Here is a 20,556-nt window from a genome sequence, read left to right on the forward strand (position 1 = left end):
GGGCCCGCCGAGGCGCTGCCCCCGCCGCGTCACGGGGAGGCCGCGCGTCATCAGGAGGCGGCGGTGGTGGCTCCTGCCGGGATCGGGATCGGCTCCATCCTCGTTCCCATCCCCGTCCCGGCCCCGCGGGCCCGAGGTAGCGGCACCCCCTCGCAGGGCGGGGGTGAGTCGTGTCCGCAGGGGTTTAGAGGGGCCTCACCGCTGCCCCGTGTCCGGGTTGGGGCGGGGGGAACTCGGCACCAGCGGAGGGCAGCGAGGATGCCCGGGGGAATGGGGCATCTCTCTTAGGAGGAAAGGATGAGGGAGCGGGGGCTGTTGAGCCTCGGGAATTGACGGCTGAGAGGGGACCTCATTGATGTGCATAAATATCTGGGAGGGGCGTGCTAAGAGGATGGAGCCAGGCTCTGCTCGATGGCGCAGAGCAGTAGTACAGGAGGCAGCGGGCAGAAACTGATGCGCAGGAAGTTACACCTGAAAGTGAGGAAATACTCACTGTGTGAGTTCTTTACTGTGTGAGTGGAACAGGTTGCCCAGAGAAGTTGTGGAGTTATTCCAGAACTACCTGGATGCAATCTTGTACCATATGCCCATCATCTGGGATGGCACTGCTTGAGCCGGGGCATTGGACCCACTGTGGTCCCTTCCAGCCTGATCCATTCGGTGATTGTGTAAGCCTCTAAAGAGCCAAAACCTCCCGAGCAGCACCTGGAGGAGCCTTTTTGGGCAGAGCCTGGCTTCTCTGCTCTTGGCCTTTCATGCTTCTCTTTGTGAGGCAATGAAGAGAGAGTTCAGCTGGTCATCATGAGCCTTCCCTGGAGTGCATAGAGCTTAGGAACAGGTGGCAGTGATTGGCTATGCAGGGAATACAGCAGCAATACAGCATTGTTTTCCCCTAATGTTTTGTGAATTGAGTAGTGGAAGGGCTAAATCTTGAAGGAAAAACAATTGCAGTTTGAGTGCAATTTCACAGCTTAAAAAGCATTTTGGATGTGGTGGCTCTGAACTGGCCTTTTGAAACCAGCACCTGAGTAGGTGGTGGCACCTGAGAGCTGCAGACTTGTAGCCTGTAGTGAGAACTTACCAGAAAGTACTGGATTGATTGGCACCTGACCCTGAAAACCATATCTTAAAATCATTGCCTGACATTTAGTATAGAAGCAGATTTTGGGGAGTTGTGTGGATTTACAGTAGAGCAAATTCTGAGCTGTAATTTCAGCTTTCTGAAAGTTTTGTGGTGGCAGTGACCAGTGTAAATTCTGTACTTAAAACCCAAAACACCACAGCAGTGGGGCCAGCAGTGATCAGAGAGTCTTTTGTTCAAAATACTTTAGGTGTGAGGTAAAAGAAAGGCGTGTTTATTTCCTCTGGAAGTTGGTGTAATAGAATGTTGATGTTCAGTTTCAAAGTGTATTTGTTAGTGACAAACATACAGACCAACTTTTGTGTTTGAGTCAAAAGTGCGTGTTTATATTTGTGATGTGTGAGTAGCTAAAATATATTTTGTTTTGTCAGAAAAAACTTGGGGGGCTGATGCAGAAGGAGCACCAACTGTTCATGCTGTTGAGATGTCCTGTATTCCACTGCTAATGGAACCAGCACATTCCAGCTCTGAGGTACAGGGAGCTGCAAAAATGAGAAATAATGATGCTGCCTCTAGACATGTGGTGGGTGCTGAATTTTTTAATGAAATTCATTATTTGCGTGTGTTGAAAATTACAAAGGTGTTGTGCTTTGTATACCTTTGTTTTTCCCAGAGAGGTAAATTACTGCTGTCAAAATTTGTTCGTTTATTGGCTGGGACTGTGTGCTGTGCAAGTACACAAATGTGTTACAGGAGTGTTTCGGACTCACAGTGCGGGAGCTGAGTGCTAAAGAACAAAGTCTAATTCTGGCCTCTGCTCCATGTCAGTAACTGCCCCTGAGTACCTGTGAAGGCCTGGGGGAATAAATGACTGTTCCAGCCAGCCCAAAAGCCTCTGAAAGAGGAGAAAAGAGAACCTGGAGTTGGACTGTGGGTGTCTTGTGCTGGCTATAAGTAACAGACATTTGTAATGTCCTGGCAGCCTGTTTCATTTGGATCGTCAGGTGGGATGAAGTTGTGTTGTCAAGATCCATACAAACACACGGAAAAACAACTGCCCAGATTTTCCCTGGCTCTCCAGTAAAATAGAGTTTTTGAAGTAAACATCTTTTGCCTTTTTTTTAAACACTTCTAAGTCCAGTGGCCTTCAGACAGTCTCATAAATAGTGTGGGGAGCTGGTGGGATTTTTCTTAAACACCTTCTGTTGTGTATCCAGTGCTAAAGTGACACGTTGGTCAGTATTGGGGTACAGGAGGTAACAACTGCACACAACAAATGAAATGTCAGCTTTTGCCATAGCTGAGATCCCTGGGGTGGACACTCACCTGTCAGTAAGTGGAGATTCACAATGATAATGCTGCTTTCTGTAAATAATGAATGAGATTTTTGTGAGGTTTTTTTGTTTGTATTGTTTGGGGTTTTTTGGACAAAGAGGCATTTGTTAAACCTGCTCTTTCTGTTATGTCTGTGTGTGGAAACTCTAGAGCTAGGTGCTGGTGAAGCTCTTCTATGAAACTTTCAATTTGTAGCCTTTTAGATGTTTATTCCAAAGGTCTGAGGAGAGAGTTTTTAACTCCTGCATGAAGGTTTCTATAGACTTTGTTTTTCTGAGTGAGTGGGAACTATAAAACAAAAAGTAAGTGGTCACCCAGGCTGCAACTGTGTACAAATTGTGATCTGTTTTCCTCCTGTCTTTTGTAATTGGATAAAGGTACTAAACAGTAGCTTTTAAATATTAAAGGTAAATATTGTTTCAGGTTCCTCTTTCTGACAATAACGAAAGCAAACAGTCAAAATCTGTTCAAAGAGAGAGAATACTTCCATCTTGGATGCTGGAAGGAGATCTCCTGGTGCAGAGGGTGTCTGAGCCTGTAATGACAGCAGGTAGGTTTGCAGTGTGGTACAATTGCATTCCAATATGCATTTGTGTGCTTGGATGTAATTTTTGATGAATGGTTGAAAGTGTTAATCTGTTACTTCTCTTTCCATCCTTCGTGCAGGGCAGCTGATGGAGAGTGACTTATGTTGTCTCCTTTGTCATCAGTCCTATGGGTGTGATAGACCTTTTTCTCATAATTTGATTTTCTGTTGTTTTGTTGTTTGTTTGTTTGTTTTTTTAATGCCAGATAATAAACCCCCTTTGGACATCTGAGCATCGGATATTCTGGAACCCTTTCCTATAAACTTGCCTATTTCATATGTAAATTGTGGGTAATTTCTGTACCTTTAATTCCAGTCCTTCTCCACACTTAAGTCAGTGATGTTTTGCCCTTCTACATTTAGATTCTAGTTTCACAGATTTTTTAAAGTAGGGGTTTTTTGGGTTGGTGCTGGGTGTTAGTTTTTTAACCGTGAATGAATCAAACTTGATCATTTAGCCCAAAGTTACTTGCTTGGAGGAGCAGTTGTTCAGAGTATAATACCAACATGAGGCTAAAATAACGTTGCATTCCTTCGTGTTTTTCCAGGAAAAGGAAATTACTGAACTGCTGCTGTTGCGTTCAGTCACTGTCAGCAGGACACACAAGGGCGCTGCATTGGCACAACCTCAAGAAAATTTTATAGCTTGTCCAACTTTGGTTCTGGGAGCTTCGTACTTAAGCTGCCATTAGATAGTCTTACTGCACAGCAGCATTTATTGCCCTGCTGACTTTAATTGGTGGAAGTGGAGGACTAAAGAAGAAGAGGAGGAAAATGACTTAGCAAAGCTCCTCTGGCATTTCTGTCCTTCTCTGTGCTGGAGGCAGCGTGCCCCACCCACCCTCCTTGCCCTTCTGTGGGGAGGTATGAGATGATTTGGGTGTGAACAGCTGAGTTTCCTTTGTTAATCAGTCCAAAGCTATGACCTGTGGCTGATGAGTGTGTTTTCCACTCCTCCATGTGCAGCAGCTCTGCTTTAGTGTCTCTCTTTCCCACTGCTGTTTCTACTGGGATGCTGTGATGGATTTGGTTCTTGATGCCCAAGCAGCCCAATGGGAGTGTTTCATGCAGTGTTTGACCAATGGTTTCTTCTCTCCTGTAGTAAATACAGATGTCTGTGTGCATTGACCTGGGCAACTGTGGCTTTAAAGATGTAAAAATTGCAAGTACTAGAGGACTTCAGCTGGTTGAGTCCTGTTCTGGTGTGATTGTTTTCTTATGTTTGTGGTTTTGTTTTGTATTTTTTGGGGAATGGAGTTTGCTTGTTTTTTTTTCTCTACAAGCACTAAAACATTTGTTATATGTGTGAATATAATGTTTGTTACAAAGGCTGAATGCTGTGATTGTGCTGGTATAGAGATTTGGAGCTGTGTGAGTGAGAGGTATCTGAAGGCCTTACCTAGAGGGAGCTGGGGTTACATGCAAACTCTCTTGGAGCTGTTAAAAAAGTTATTACATGAGGTGTTTCCAGCTTTGAATCTAATGCTTTAATAAAACAGCCAATCTCTTCTGCAAATCAAAAATATTTTCTTGAAACTGTGGTTTGCATCTTTTTAGGGTGCTATTGGATGGGAATGTGGAAACGTAGAGAGGAATTCCAAAAAGCTGCCCTTTTATGTCTATCTTCTGGCTAGAAAGGTGGCACTGATCTGTGGGTTTGAAATTAGATTTTAAAATTTGGGAAAGTTCCTTGCTTTATACACATCACCCTGGCACAGTTTTTTGAAGGAAGAGAGTTTTTGGAGTCTTTTAAAATCAAGTATCTTCCTTCTGAGTGTGTTTTGCAGCAGATGAAGCTATAGCAAAACCAGGAGGGTGGCCCTGGGTCTGTCCCAGCTGCTTCAGTGCAGAGATCTCAAGGTTTCCTGAGATGTGAACTTTTTCACAGAGACAGAACTTAATTTCACCGTCTTTTTCTGTGTTGGTTTTTGGCCGATGGAATGATCAGCCACGATGTGGTGGCCCAGGAAGATGGGCACACTCTGATTTTGCTGTGCCCTGATTAATGTCTGCCTGTGTAAACAGGTGGTCTGAAGGGACAGTTGCACCAAAGGTCTGTGGTAAGCCATCCTTACACCTCTGTGGTGTAAACTGAGTTGCTGTCACTCATAGAGATACATTCACTCCACAATATCCTTTGCCACGTATTTATTGTTTTCCTCCAAATTCCACCTCAAGTGTCTGTTTTGTTCTCAAACATACTTTTTACTCCTACAAGCAGTAAGTGTAAAATGTGTTGTTGAAACAGCACAAGCACAACTGCTGCTGTTTCTCGTGCCATTTGCCCTGTGTCCTGCTTTGATGTAGCTGTAGATTCCTAATGTCATCAGGATTTCACTGGAAAAGTTGCATTCCAAAAGTACCCATTTATTTATTTATTTATTTACTTATTTATTTAGGTCACAGAAAGAAAAAAGGCTACAGAAGGGGGGAAAGTGACATGGAGCCATTGAAATCAGAAGTAAATGTGCAACAGAAAAAAAGATCAGCATCTGGAGACACTATAGAGGATTTTGAAGGTGAAGAGCAAGATCAAGGGAAAAGAAGCTGCCTTTCCATCCCTATTCCTTCATCTCAGGTAACTTTTTTTTGGCTCAGGGAAGAACTGTGGTATTACAGAAAAAAGAGAGTGCAGTTGGCAGTGTCATGTTGAAGGTTGGGTCTACAACATCGTTGTGTGTTCTGCTCGTGGTTTGTTGTTTTGAAATACCAGTCCATTGGTCAACTGTGTAGCAAGGATCAAGACAACCTTCAGTGACTTGGTTTTCTGCATGTCCTCCTCAGAATCACACTCGAAATGTTCCACAGAAATACCAGACTTTGAGCTTTGCAGCAAGAGGCAGGAAGACAAGGGCCAAAGCTCAGGGCCTAGGAGTGGCTTGGTGTGTGTGGTTTCTTTTCTAGTAGGTGAAGTTTTATGGTCAGATAATGATGGTGTGTGGCTCAGCAGCTGCTGTGTTTCAGAGGAAGGGTAGCATGGAGTGTGCTTATGCCACTGTCTCAAAATCTTCGAGTCAAAAAAAGGAAAGGGGGGAAAAAAAAAAAAGTAGCCTGAAATCCCAAACCATTTGTGACAATGAGTCAACAGACCCTGCAGTCCAGCTGGTCACTGTCTGTGTGACCTCACAGCAGTTTACAGGCAGGAAAATCCTTACTGACAACACCTTACAAGTGAGAAAAAGAGAAGGATCATTGCCAAAGAAAAACAAAGCATGTGCTGGTGAGAGCAAATCAAGGCTCTCACTTGTATCCTCTAAGTGAACAACCTGGGAAGGTGTTTTTAATGTCTGGCATTAGAATTGCCTGGATCTGTTCCAGGATCTGATAAAACAACTTAAAGTAGTATTATTTGGTATGATTTTGACACTGAGAACTAATTGGGGGTTTGATTTTGGTTTTTTAATTGAATGTTAAAGTTAATTGAAATGAACTGCTCACAGAGAGCAAACCCTTCGGAGTAGTTTTGGTGTAACAGTGGTTAATCTGGAAAAATGTTCCAAGTGGTGAGCTTCGCTGTTCATTAGGGGCATTAATAACAGCTGCTGTGCTGTTTTCTCTTTGTCAGATTATAAGGTGAGTGACTAAATAATGAATTATTCTATTTTGCGATTTTTGAGTAGGAAGCCTTAGTTATTTTCACCTAATAATTTCATAAATCATTTCAGTCCCAAGTGCAGTATAAGAAATTGCCTTTGTGACTTTGCAGGAGAACTAATGGGTTAAGTGTAAGCGAAATTAATAATCACAGAGAGCTCTGAAAGACTGTAATTTTGACATCAAAGCCCAAATCACGGTCTTGATGTCACGTTTAAGGCGATTGAGAAAATATTCCCTAGGGAAGGAGGCAAAAATAATCCGAATTGTTGTAAGCGGCAGCGGCCGCCAGAGAGCGCCAAGGGCCCGTCCGTGTTATCCCAGTGCTGGAGTGCGGGTGGCTTTTTTTTTCCCTGGATCGCAGCCTGGTGTGTAGCTGATCCTAATGAGTGAGAGTGTTTAGTCTCATTAAGTACAATACAGGCAATGGATGGGTAGAGAGTCACAGGTGTGAGTCGCAAATTAGGGTAATTTGTGCCTCCCTTTGCAAAGGAAGGCTGATTTCATACGCTGCAGTTGTTTGCTGAATCTTATTTTGGGAGCTGTCTTGTCTCTGAGTTGAGTTACTAAATGTGCTGCTGTCAGGATCATCTGATATTAATGCTGACTTTGTCCTCTCTTAGTCACGTTGCTGCTCAAATGTAATTGTCTCTGGTTTTGGATAAAATTTTATGAGGCTTGCATTGAAAGGAACAAAATCAAACAGGAGATCACTGTCTGCTTTTCGAGCTCTGCCAAACACATCTGTGTAAACTAAGTATAAATTTACTGGAGGGGAAACTTGGATAATAACCTGTAGAGAGCAGAGACCTTGGAATAGTTCTGTGATGTATCAGAGTAGTTCAGCCTTCAGTGTAGATATGCTTCCAGGTAATGTCTCAGTTGTCAGGACAGTGCTCTTGTCTTGGTTATGTATCTTGTATTCTTTTCCTAAACGACACATCTCTCATTTTAAATGTACATTTGTTCCAAAATTTAAAATGCGGTATGTGTCAAAGCTGAACTCTTTGTCTGATGGTATCTATGACAGACTGTTTTACGATTTAGTCACTATCTGAAACATTTAAGATGTATCAGCATGGGTTTAAACTCAAAGTGTGTATCATGCATTCCCATATATCTTTCATATATAGATAAATATACCATATATCTTGGTACTCAACAGATTAAAATTGATTCTACTGTAGGAGTGTACATTCTTCTAGAGCCTACTGTATCTTCATCTATATATAATGCCCATTATTTTTTTTCAAGAGGAGTACTTTTGATTGGAAGTTAATTTAAATTAAAGTCCTTGTACTGTTCACAAACTGAGGTGGTGAGAGAGGAGCTCGTGTTGTGAGGGAACTGAGACCAAGAATGGGAGCTTTAGGATAAGTTTTCTTTAAAGTGTGTTGTGTGTTATTTTCTCAACTCCAGCCTTTCATTCAGCAGCTCTATTTAGCAGAGAACTTGAGCTTAGAAAGTGGATTAGAAGATTTTAAGGGCTGGACCAGATGATCTTTCGAGGTCCTTTCCTACCTGGGCTGTTCTGTGGTTCTCTGATTTTTGAAAGGGGGAATGACGAGGCACAGTGTGACTTTTAAAGCTTTGAATTCTGGACTGTAAACTTTCAGGTCCTTTAAAATGTAACCTTGTTCCACAGAATACATCTGGATTTCCTCTTGAGAATACCACAGGAGATATGGAAGAAGGAAATGGCAAGACTGGAACAAAAAACCCCCTGGAAAAAAATGATAGGCAGCTGCATAGCAAATGTTCTAAAAGAGCAGGTGAGACCTCAAGTAAAGACAATAGAATTGAGGAAACAAAAACCAAAGAGCAGAGTACTGGTTCTACAAGCCAACAAGCTCACTGGGGCAGGACTTCCCAATATTGTGGTGCCCAGGAAGGGATTCTTGAGCCTGATGCAGATATGGATTGCGGGACTGAGATTTCTGATTCAACCAGAAGTGCAGATGCTTCAGAAAGCTTCAAAAAGATCCAGCATAAGAGGACACCTTGCATGTATGGAAGTGCCTGTTACAGGTAAAGCAAAATTAAAACTAGCTTGGGCTAGCTTGCTATTTAGAAGTAATGTATTAGCTATGGAAGAGAAGACTGTAAAGTCATTAAAACTATTATTTTAAAAAAAGATCTTTTGGTGAACAGGGGACTGATGAGAAACAAAGGGCAGAACAATAATTTTAGAAGGGTAAAAGGAGGAGCCAAGATGTCTTACTAACTGCTAATGTAGCCCAAACAAGGGATGAAGTACTTCAGCAAATTAAAAGATGAAGTGTGGTAGGAAGTAAGAGACAAAGGTCCATTTTAAAAAGAAATAAAAGATGTGTGTGTACAGTACCAGGAACCAGCAGGGAGAAGAGATGTAAAAGGTTGAAATGCCCAACATAGACCCTGTAGGCTTATTTTATTACCAGATGAGACTTATATGAAAGATAATTGTATTTACTGAAGTTTTATTATTTTTTTATTCATTGTCTACTTTGTGATGCATTTAAAATACTTATTATTTGTCACCCCTAAATAATCAAGAATTTCTTTTATTATAACTTTGCCTTTCTGTGCTTTTATTTAAGCTTTCATTTCCCCCTAAAACCAGAAGAAGGCGTACTTGGGAACTCCAGGTTAACCCTTCTCTGGTCAATGTCTTTGGAAACACTGCAACAATTGGGTTTTTTTTCCTCTTTTCCTCTTTTTTCTCCCCCAGTCTTATCCTCTTAATTCACAGCGGAGGATTTTCATACAAATGTTCCAGCCTGGCCTCCTGATAGTTATTTCTACCCAGAAAAGATGTGTGGTGTTCTGTGTTGTTACACTAAAGGGAAGATGTAAATCTAGAGGTGCTCTTGAGACTAGAAAATGCCCGGTGACCTGAGAACTACATTTAGGAGAAGGTTTTGAGCTCTAGATAAACTCATGTGCATTGTAAACACACAAGATGAGGCTAATCCAGGAAACAGGGAGTCCTGTGACTTTTTTCCCTTTCCCCAAAGGGACTTCAGCAATAAGAAAAACTGTGAGTTTGAGTAGAAAACAACTAAACACAAGTGACTCTGTGTTTGGTGGGCCTAATGCTGAGATAACTCTGTATATCAAAACCATGACGCTGTTGTGTTCATGAGATCATCATGCTTCAGTTTTCATGTATCTCGTTTTTTCCCTTAGTGATTATGAGGAAAACATTTTATTAGACAATTCAGTTGGCCCAGGACTACAAACGCAGCCTCTGTTTTGCTCCAACTACTTGTAATTTTGCTCAGACAAGTTTTCCCCTGTATGGGTATTAAGATGACTTAATGCTCTGACATGCTGAAATATTCCTAATCTTTAGGAAGGCAAATCTTAGGAACAGGTAATAGGGAGTAGGAGTCTACATGTGCTCAGTTCTTTTTGGTTTCTTCTCTTGATTGCAAAACATTCGGCAGCAATACTTTTGGAAAGGGTTGCTTTATAAGAAAAAAGAATGTTCTGAAATAACACATATTAATCCTACTTAGTCAAAGGAATTTGCAAATAGTATCAAAAATATCAGCTTTGATCTGCAGGAAATGTCATGAGACTGAACCTGCCTGTTTGCAGCAATAGAAATGTGCTTTGTAGTCTGTATTTGCTTTTAATTCAAGGCCCCCAAGTAGCTTTTTCTGCATTGGTGCAGAGCTGTGTTAGAGCAGTTTATGTATTATTAAACCTATTAATTGGATTAGACATCTCTTACACCTGTCTTAAACATTTAGGAAATGACTTTGTAACCCGTACTTCGGTTTCTTCATTTATGAATTTGAAATCACTGATTTTGAAAGAACCAAGCTTGATGGAACCTCTCACCCAGGGAATCTTCTTGTCACCTTCCTGCAGTGTCATGTTCTCTTTCTGAGGTGGCCTGAAGCTTTACCAAATTGGAAAGGAACTGCTGTTACCACTGGGAGACAAAGTGCTCTGTATGTGTTGTAGCTGCCTGTATTTGTTGTCAAGGAACTCGCCCTCTGAATATTGTTGTGTACTCTTTTTCTTGTCTGTTGCTTGTGTTTCTGAAGTTAGAAGAATAGGAAATCAAAAATAAAAGTAAATCCATCACCACTCTCCTTTTCAAAGGCTGCATGGAAGGGGTACAGGAGAGCTGAACTTTGTTCTCTACATTGGAACTCACAAATTTTGTCCACAATTCAATCTTTTTGCCATAACCTGTGATACAGTTCTCTGCTGAATGGTGGTGTGTAAATCTCTCTTGTTTACCTGTCAAAGCAGGAGATGCTCAACCAACCTTTGGATTTGTATGTTCTTCTAAATACTTTACTGTTTGTTTATTTGTTTATAAAAGTATTTGTCCTTTCACCTTAGTCTTGTAAGTCTGGAAACTAAAGACCTGCATCTGTTTTGGTTGTTTTTTGTTTGTTTGTTTGTTTGGGGTTTTTGTTTGTTTTGGGGGGCGTTGTGGTTTTTTTCCTTTTTTTTTTTTTTTTTGAGTCTTGTCTTCTAATAAGACTTAAAATTTTGAAATTAAAAATATCTCGTGTAGTTGTGGCATAGCAGCAGGCTTGAATTCTACAACTTTATAAGTAATTATTACATTTTCACTACCAGTTTTTTTCAGTAGCTGAGAAAATAAGCCCTTGAGATGACCATGATTCTGCACGGGATTGTGAGGAGTCAGGGATTCTGGAGTGGTCAGTTAAAATTGCTTTAGGAAAAGCTTTCAAAGTTGCTTTGGGTGGCTGCATAGATGAATAGGTGTCTTAAATATTCCACTGAGCAATGCTTCCCAACTTCTGCTTGAGTTGACTGCGTTGATGCTGAAGAACTTTTTATTTGCGTACTTTTTGTTTGCTTAGTTTCCTGCATCATGAAGTGTGAGGATACAAATTCAGAGCTTGTGTAAAAGCAAAGGTGCAGCAACTGTATCAGTATGTTTATATGAAGGCAATAGTCATAAAACCTTATTCTTAAAATGAGTCTTTAATTGGTTGCTTTTTGTGCAACTAAGGCATAATGGTTTTGATTTGATCAAATGAATAACAAATCCCTGTGTAGTGAGGCTTTGTTAGGAAACTGAACTTTGGAGTGCAGCTTACAGTGTGATAATGTGCTCTTGTAACTCAAATATCTCATGTCTAAAAATAAATGATAAAAAAAACCTCAAACAAAACTTTTCAGGAAGAAGCCTTAGGGTTTTTTTTTTCACAAGAAGGGAAAATATTTGCTTAATATTACCTATGCATCTTCTGCTTCCATTTTTTTTTGCTGGGTATTGTTGCGCTGCACACACAAGTAGAATAAGTACAAATTATCAAGGTAAAGGTAAGATAAAATATGATGTTTCTCCTAGTCCTGATCCTCTGCAGTGGGACATGTTCAAGGTGCTTCACAGAAAATGTGTAATTTGAGGAGCACCATCCGCTGGCCCAAAGTCTCCTGACGCCTGATGATGAGGTCTTGTGCATCACGACCCTTTTGTTGCTCTTCCCTTACTTCTTTTTTTATTTTTTTCTCTCCTCCAATAAGGGCTGTTTGGTGTAGGTCTTGAAGCAAATTTTTGAAAGGAAAAGAATATCTCCTAAAATAAAATAAATTGACTAATTGACAGCTACAAGGCCTGCTTTCCTTGGAGACTGCGATGCTACATGTATCTTGTTGTAGGAATACAGATTAAAATTATTCCAAAGAACATTAGTTGCTGCTGTATCCTTTGGAGAAGATGAATTGTGTTTCAAATAACTGAGAATTCTTGCTATTATTGCTAGTTTGTTAGCTCTGTTCATTGAGAAAACAAAACAAATGGGCTCTAAAATGACTTAGTTTCATCCCATTTATTTTTAAATGGGAAAAGAAGTAGGCAACCACTCTGAATTTGGCATAAGAAGTAATGTTTCATGAGAACTTGTGGCATAAAAGAGTGGTAAATGCAACTTAGCAATGGCTTTTGGTGAAGCATTATTTTATTTACCCTACAGTTTGCAGAAATAACAGAAAAGACTAGGACAAGAAGCCTGTCAACTATGGAAGTAGATCCAAGGGATACTGGATCTTTGATAGGTGCACAAACATACTATAGGTTATGTACTTTGGGAATAATTCTGGTAATTGCTGAAGTGTTTTGTGGATTTCTTTTGGAAAACGAATTATTAAAATGTCTCACATTTCTTGTTTTTAAATATTATGCTTGAAAAAAAAGCGTCTCTAAAAGAAATTGTGGGGAAAAGGTAGATTTGCTTTTGGTACCAGTATGTTTGTTTTGATGTAATTTTTTGTGGTATGTTTTGATCTGCCACATGAATTTCTCTTGAAGTTATAACATGTTTTTTTTTTGTTCTTTTTAACATCACTTACAGCAGTTCTATGAAGGAAACTCTTCTATAAGTGATGCTGTTTATGGCTGCCTTGTCTTGTGTGGTGTGTGGAAATTTACTGCGTAGAAGCAGCAAAAATGTTCTGTCAGTGATGCATATATTTGTGTTCCCCACTTGCTCACCTTGGATTCAGGTGCTGCAGAGCAGGAAATCGTGGATGCTGATCATGTGCTCTCATCACTAACATTGGTGTGGCTCAACTACACGTGCGGTTGTTACGTCTTATGGTGATTTGTTGTTCAAATAAAACCTACCCTGTATGTGTTGGAGGTTTGAAACTTAAAGCAAATAAAAACATTCTTATTTTAACCTCTGTTGCAGCTGAGGCAAAACTTTTCCTCTGTTATCCTGAAAGTAGGTCTGATGTTCTGCATCAGGTTAAACATTAAAAGCACCTCTTCACATAACTACAGGAAAATGAGCTGTCGCTGACACAGTAACACCTTTCTTGTCTGGGCTTCTTGTGTTGAAACAGAACAGTCAGGTTTTGGTGTGTATTTTTCTTTTGCAGGAAGAATCCCATTCACTTCCAGCAGTTCAGTCACCCTAATGATGACGACTATCACGACATGGAGACGATATCTCAGGATAATGATGACAACCGACCAGAGTGCCCGTATGGAACAGCTTGTTATAGGTGAGAAACACTACAAAGTGGCTCTTCTTGTTTACAGGTTAAGATGTTCTCCCCTGCAGTTGCAAAGTGACAGTAGAATAATGAGAATAATTCTTGATGTTAAACCTTGACTGTAGCCTTCTGAAATGTCAGACTGTTACTTTTAAAGCACCTGGGTCTGCGCACCTTTTGCACAGTGACACAGTAAAAATCACTACTCTGTTGGTAATTTCAGCTGGCAAATGAAGACTTGGCTTTTGGTACCTATTCAGTGACTTGAAGATCAACACTTCTTCTCTTTTCAACGTTCAGTAAACTGTTCTTTTATATAAATGTATTGTTCATATATAATTTAATCTTATATGTTGTTCCTGGTATGTAACTTTTAGTTTAAATTTTGATAAAGTGTTTGTTGAGATTCTGTACAAAAGCTATTTTAATCGGTATTTGAGTTGTTAGAAAGCACAGTTGAGGTAACAATAAAAAGCAGTTTATGGGTGACTGCTGTTTTCTTTTATTCTCTGTTGATTCTCCTCAAAATATTATTTTATTCCATTTGTTCTTCAGTGTCTGGGTTTTATACTTTTATTTAGGAGAGTTTAACTTCTGTGGAATAGCCACAGTGGATAAAAAAATGTATTTTGAGGCAATAAAACTTCTGTGAGGCAATGATGAAACTAAGGTCTGCTGTTAGTGAAGATTCTCCCTGCACAGAGGTCTTTTCTCCTGGAAAGCGTGGTGATCTTAAAGAGCACGTTCTCCATGAAATGTAACTAAATGAGGGCAGCTTTTAAGAAAAAGCCATGGTTCTATTCAGCTGATGCAGAAAAGGTGTTTCTCTTATAAACTTCTATGAGATGAACTTTTCATCTCAGACTGAGCAATGTAGGTTTAGATCAGTAATGAAATTGCCAATGTGCTTTTCAGGAGTACAATGGATGCTTTATCTGAACACCAAACTGTCTCTCCTTCCAGACAGGACAACCTCTGTGCTGTATTAGTTGGTAATTTCTTAATATTTGCTGTATTCTTTGGGTGTAGAGTGAAAAGAGGCATCCATGAAAGAGTGATAATTCTTTTGATAAAGCAACAGATATAATTTGAAGGCTTTTCATGTTATTTTTGTTGTCCTCCCTTGTTGACCACTACTTGAAGGGAGCATAATCAACTGATCTAAATGCTATGCCTTGAAAATTATCCATAAAATACCAGGGAATTCTGGACTTGTTAAGTAAGGTGATGAATCAAGCTTTTACTATTTTCTTCTTTGCAGGAAGAACCCACAGCACAAGCTGGAATACAAGCACACTGCACCTCCAGGTAAGCCAACTTGGTTAATACTGCTCAAAGTGTGGGGAAAAAACCCCCAAACCCAGTGATGGCTACCCAAAACTTGTAATAAAATGCTTTAATCTACTGTGAGAATAAAGTTTACATCTCACTCTGTATTTGGGTTATTTTTTTTCTGGGATTTGTTTTCTTCTGGTAAGTTACAATTTTAAAGTCTTTTGATGCTCTAAACCAAACATTGCAACCATATCTGTCATCTTTGTGGTTTTTTTTTGGGGGGAGGGGCTGGGATTTTCTTACTGTGAGAATCAATTTTGGCATATCTGTTCTCTTCAGGCCTAAAACTGAATTTGAGTTCCTATTCGAATGCTTTGTTGTCTTTTTATATCCCAGCAACTTGACTTGTTGAAAAACACAGGGGAATGTGCCGTTTACATTTTGTCTGCTCTTAAAGAATTGAAAGAGATACTTAACATTTTTTTTTGGTGCTTTTTCTGGATTATTGAATCTGTTTTTTTTTTTCCACATGAAATCCCAATGCAATAAACAGTAGTTTAGAGCAGAACAGTTACGGAATTGTAACGATAATGTATTTTACTGTAAAGGCTCAGGATTGTGACATTACTAAGGAAGGAACTACAGTTATGGAAACAATAGCATAAAATATATGAATGCTTTTAAATATTTCAGTTTTCTTCTTAAAAACCCCCAACCTTTTGTTGAGGACATTTGATTACGGATGGCAGGGGTCATAATATTGAGAACAGTTCGTCTGGATAATCTCTTGGGAATGATTCAAGACAAAAAAGGTGGTTTTGGGTAGCAGAGTAGCTTTTATACTTGTAAGTGCAGCACAACCGTTGCAGGATTTGTTTAATGGCATAACCCTTATATCAGGGTTCACTCTGTCCTGACTAACAACTTCCCTTTCTTAGGAACTGGAAGAGGAACCCGACAAAGACCTTCAAGAAATGGTGAGTGTGTCCTAAAAGTTATGAATGGTCATATCAGCACGGGGCACAGCTGGTCTGCTGAGGGGTTTTTGGCATTTAATGCTTGCTAATACTCACCTGAGGAGAAGGTAGTTGTTATTTTAGTAAAACCCTTCTTGGTTTTTTTACAAGTAATACTGCTTCAACTGAATTAGGGCCAGGCTTTCTGGATGATCATGTCTGTACTTCCCTGGAAGCAGGCAAGAAACAAACAAGTTTTTTTGAGGAGAGGCACATGTGGCTAAATCAATTCTTCCTTCCTTACACAGGGGCCACAGTAGGATGAAAAGAATCCAATATTTCATATAAAGCTAGTTAAGGTTGCCCCATGAAGATTGATTGCTCCTGAAACATGTAGATATTTCTCCTGCTTTCTGTTGACCTTGAAATAACTTTCAAGTGATAATCTGTGCATGTGAACATGAACTTTTCTTACAATTAGGTAATGATATTTCAGAGTAAATACTGGCGTGTTAGGACTAAAGTGCAAGAAGTTTATATGTTATGGATGCATAGACACTAGTTTTAAATATGCTTTAGGGCTGCTTCCAGGATTCTTTTGTGTTTCAGCTTCTAAATGTGAAGCTTCTGATTCTTTCTAAAATAAATTAAAAGTGAGCTTTAAAGAGCAGTCTGAAAGTGTGATGCTATGCAGTCTTTCCTTTCACTGGCCTGAGCAAGACAGGACGGTGTGGAACTGCTGCATGTTGAGTGGGAGTGGGAACTGGCTTGTCTTCCTTGAGATCACCAAGGTGTGGCTGGGCATTTTCTAAAGAATTCCTCAAATGAGATCTGCCTTCTAGAGAAAATAAATAAAAGTGCAAAGAGTTGTAGTTAGTTTTCTAGGCAGAGTGGTTTGGCCTTCATTTCTGTTGTGGGTGGCTGCAGGAGGTTGTTTTAAACTTCCTGCTGAGAAATTTCTTTCCCATACCAATTCCTTATCAAACATGGGTGCACTTTGGCTCTCACCAAATGCTTGCTATGGTTGTATCTGTGCACCAGAGTACTCTGAGGCTTATTTGTTACCTGTGTGCTTTGGTGCCTCCTGTGATGCAAGTACCAGCCCCATCTTGATCAGATGGTTCCTTGTAAAAATGTGTTACAGAGGGGTCCGAGCTGCTGGCAGCAGTGTAAGAGCAGTGAGTGGTGAAGATTGTGGAATGAAGCAGGCTGGGCTGTGTGCATATCTAGAAGTCTAAATCTGTCTAATTCAACTCTCGTTACTAAGTAAGAACCAGGGAAGAATCGATATTCCATGCACAGGGGAAAGAAGGGAATTAATTCATTAAAGTGCTGTTCATATTTACTGAGTTTTTAAATTTTTTTTTAATATCTTGTTGACTGGCTTACTTAGCTCTCTTGAGGGCAAAGCTTGTAAAAGGTGGTGCTCAGCAGGTCACACCTGAGGCAGTTGTACCAAGCAGGGTCACACAAGCAGTCAGGGCTTCATTAAGCTTTATTTTGTGCTGTTTGGCACAACTGCACCATTAAGCACAGCAGGATTAATTTCCCTATGTGTGTATTTAAACTCCAGCAGCCTAGAGAAGAGGCTCTACGTGACATTTGACATGTTTGGTTTTTTAACATTTTTATTCTAATTGCTACCAGAGGGGTTTATGAATTGCCTGCAGAGAATGTTCTAAAAAATAGTCTGAGGCAAATTACTGGGGGAGTAGTTGTGAGGGAGGAAGAAAAAAAAAAAGTCAAGAGTTATGTTGTCGTTAAATTGTCACAACTGAATGACCTCGCTGTGTTGTTGCTACTGAGATGAATGACCTGCTGTGACCATGAAATATGAAGGATTCTCCTACACACTTCTTTGTAGGTTTTCTAGCAAGCTGATCAGCTCACTTCCAAATAGAACTCTTTGGGAGGAGTGGTCAGCAAGCTTTTTCTCCTCCACATGAAGGAGATACTTTCAGAGAAAGTTTAAAGATCATCTTTATAAATACAGTAACTGGGAAAGAGGCAGAATTGAGCTTAATGAGCGGTGTTGGGGGCTGATGCTGAATTAAACTACAATGGAAAGAGGTGGATGGGGAAGACATGGAAGGAAGTGCATCATTCCCTGCTGAAGTCTAAAAGCATGGGTGTGCAGGGAGGGAGAACATACTATGCTAGTCCTGCATTTGTAGGAAAAATACAGAAGTGGTAAATATTGTGCCAGAATTCCTGCTTCTCTTGTAAAATGCCACCCACAGTGGTGTGAAAGTGAAGAACTTTTCTTTGCTAAGCAGCTCTTGGTTTTATTATTCTCATAAGCTTAGTCTGAGTAGTGCGATTTTGTTCTTACTTCATTCAACATCTTTGTTGTGGCCCCTCCCCTCCAAGCCATAACTCATTCTGCAGAACCATACTCTGTGATGAATCTTACAAGAAATTCTGCTGGTATGGGCTAACCTGGCCATGATTAATTTCCACTGAAGTCTCTTAAACAATAAACTAGCAAGCATAAAAAGGAAGATAATTCTGGAGCAGTAGCATTCCCAGTAATAAAAAGGTGTAACTGATAGAGGCTGTGGTCTGACTACACAAGGTACCAGTGGTGGTGGTTGTTCACCACACGCAGCTTGAGCGCCTGGAACTCTGACCTAAAGCTTTAAGAGTTTGCTGGAAAGTGCTTATGGTTAATATAAAGGTGAGGATTTGGACTGGGGTCTGTGGCTGAGAAAAAAAATACATGTTTATAGTTTCATGTGAAAGCTGATGATAACTGCTCAACTGATAAGTTATCTGTCCCTTTATCATGGAGAGATTATCTCTGGATAGGAATGCAAAAATTGGAGGCTTGAACTCAGAGGTGTGACTTAATGGCAGAATAAGACTTGACTAGAATGTCAACAGGCCATGGCTAGTTAGGAATTGCAGACATGCAAGAAAAAGGGAGATGTCATAGGCTTGCAGAGAAAAGGTTACACATATCAGCCAAAATGCAGTGAAAATTACCTTGTGGAAAGTGTTCACTACTGATAAATAAAAGAAGGCAACACTGCTGTGGCAGCAGCTGTGTATAGGTACCAACCTATGGATGCCTATCAAGTCAGATGGGTAAGGCTTCTTCAAACAGCAGGATTATCCCGCCTCTGGGAATCAATTTAAATGTGCCAGCATGTTCAAGCAGTGTAAAGGCTGCTGCAGGACAAACTACAAAAAAGTTTGTGAAATGCTGTGAAGGCAGAAGGCAATTTGACGACAAAATGTAAGTTATGAAGCAGGTGGATGGGAAGCAGATTGGAAAGCAGTGCGATATAACAGACTGAACTGGGACACAGGTAGGCTGCCCCCAGCTCAGGAAAGTGTTCAGCACTTGCTGTTTCCTTTCTCCATGTTCAGAAAGGAAGCACAGACTACCCAGCGTGGATCCAAATGGAGAACGTAGGAGGCAAGTGATATAGACTCCCTTCTCTCACCTGAAGCTCGGGAAAGAAGTGAGTAGGAATTAAAAGCCATGTCAGATTCCAAAGACTGAAAGTATAAAATAGCCCTAAGTATATATGGATGGATGAAGAAGTCGTCTTTGATCTAGGATCAAAGTAACCATGGAAGTAAATCAGGAGATAGATGTGTTTAGCTGATTCCTTCTCCTCTCAAGGAAGAGAGACTTAACTTGGTGGGCTCTGGGAGGGCTTTTGAGTTCCGCATTTATGATTCGGGAGCACATGACATTTTTGTCCCTACAGGAAAAAGGGCTGTGGAGAAAGACAGTGCCGATGATGGTGAAGCCAATGAATATGACCTTAATGACAGCTTTATAGATGATGAGGAAGAGGAGTGTGAACCTACTGATGAGGACTCGGACTGGGAACCAAGTTCAGAAGAAAAGGACAATGAGGATATTGAAACACTTGTGCAAGAAGCAGGTAGATTTGTTAAGACGAAAAAATAGCTGCTTGGAACAACGCTATGAGCGTCCAGTGTGGTTCTGTTAAAACGTGGTTGCACAGAGGAGAGGAATTGTTTGAAAACTTTTTCTCAGTGATGTAGGAGCTACAGGAAGATTTTAATGGGGCCAGGGGATTCAGCAATGCCTTTCTTGTCCGTATGTATTATTTTGGGAGTGGTGTGGAGCTTTTTTTATTAAGTGGTGGACCCACAGGATGGAGCTCTGAAAGTTTTGGTTGATTTTTCTTTTTTTTTTTTTACTCATCTATTTGTTTTACAATGCCGTTGGTATTTTGAAGTACAATTTTAAAGGTTGTTAAAACTTCATCTCCCTGTGCTTGAAAGAAACACTGGCATTAGGAAAGCCTAAACCATTTTTTAATGTTCCTTTGAGTTAGTGCAGTTGTAAACTTCATTATTCTGCTCCCAGCTTTCCTTTTAGGTATCATTTTGTTGGTTCTCTTGAGGTACAGTAATTAAATGCAGGTTGTCTAAATCACTTGAGAACGGTATCTCAAGTGTATTGAACCGCTTGGTTGGCTCAACAACAGTTATGGTGTATTTGCTCCAATTACAGCAGTACCTCTTTCCATGCCTGTATATCACTGGAATTGTGTTCAGTTCTTAGCAAAGCTGGTCTTGATGACTGACTGTATTTTTGCACAAATAAACTTGTACCATACAGTAGGAAAGATGTGTTAACTGTCTCTGTGATTTCTGAAGACATTGTTGGAATATCTTGCCTTTGGTGTGTTCACTACTTTCCTGAACCTCCTAGAAAGTAAGTTCAAAAGTTTTAGTATGTTTTGGGATGGCTGTGACTAGAACCATGT

At 40.3% G+C, this 20,556-nt stretch overlaps 2 protein-coding genes across 4 annotated transcripts in view; one reads left to right on the forward strand and one right to left on the reverse strand.

Annotated features, from left to right (window-relative positions):
* The window catches only part of MACROD2 (mono-ADP ribosylhydrolase 2), a 1,470,694-nt gene that overhangs the window by 57,409 nt on the left and 1,392,729 nt on the right, over positions 1-20,556 (reverse strand). The gene's annotated exons all lie outside the window — the stretch shown is intronic.
* Positions 17-20,415, forward strand: APLF (aprataxin and PNKP like factor). 3 transcript variants are annotated; one of them, XM_050314975.1, is made up of 9 exons: positions 17-136; positions 1,513-1,664; positions 2,840-2,966; positions 5,402-5,580; positions 8,242-8,624; positions 13,455-13,580; positions 14,833-14,879; positions 15,785-15,823; positions 19,522-20,415. In XM_050314975.1, exons 2-9 carry the CDS (start codon positions 1,566-1,568, stop codon positions 19,725-19,727), a joined length of 1,206 nt encoding a protein of 401 aa, XP_050170932.1. In that variant the 5' UTR covers positions 17-136; positions 1,513-1,565; the 3' UTR covers positions 19,728-20,415. The 3 variants fall into 3 exon arrangements, with proteins under 3 accessions (XP_050170932.1, XP_050170934.1, XP_050170933.1); XM_050314977.1 differs by having other exon boundaries at positions 51-163; XM_050314976.1 differs by lacking the exon at positions 17-136 and having other exon boundaries at positions 1,513-1,613; positions 2,824-2,966.

Source organism: Myiozetetes cayanensis, unplaced genomic scaffold (assembly GCF_022539395.1).
Source record: "Myiozetetes cayanensis isolate MyiCay16 unplaced genomic scaffold, myiCay2020 scf2-11, whole genome shotgun sequence".
Taxonomy (NCBI): domain Eukaryota; kingdom Metazoa; phylum Chordata; class Aves; order Passeriformes; family Tyrannidae; genus Myiozetetes; species Myiozetetes cayanensis.

What these genes read in the sequence shown, in the direction of transcription:
- APLF (XM_050314975.1), top strand. Translation starts at nt 1,566, where the DNA reads ATGTCCTGTATTCCACTGCTAATGGAACCAGCACATTCCAGCTCTGAG. An exon ending in CAAGCACACTGCACCTCCAG is followed by an intron (nt 14,880 to 15,784) that starts GTAAGCCAACTT and finishes TCCCTTTCTTAG; the next exon opens with GAACTGGAAGAGGAACCCGA. An exon ending in ACAAAGACCTTCAAGAAATG is followed by an intron (nt 15,824 to 19,521) that starts GTGAGTGTGTCC and finishes TTGTCCCTACAG; the next exon opens with GAAAAAGGGCTGTGGAGAAA.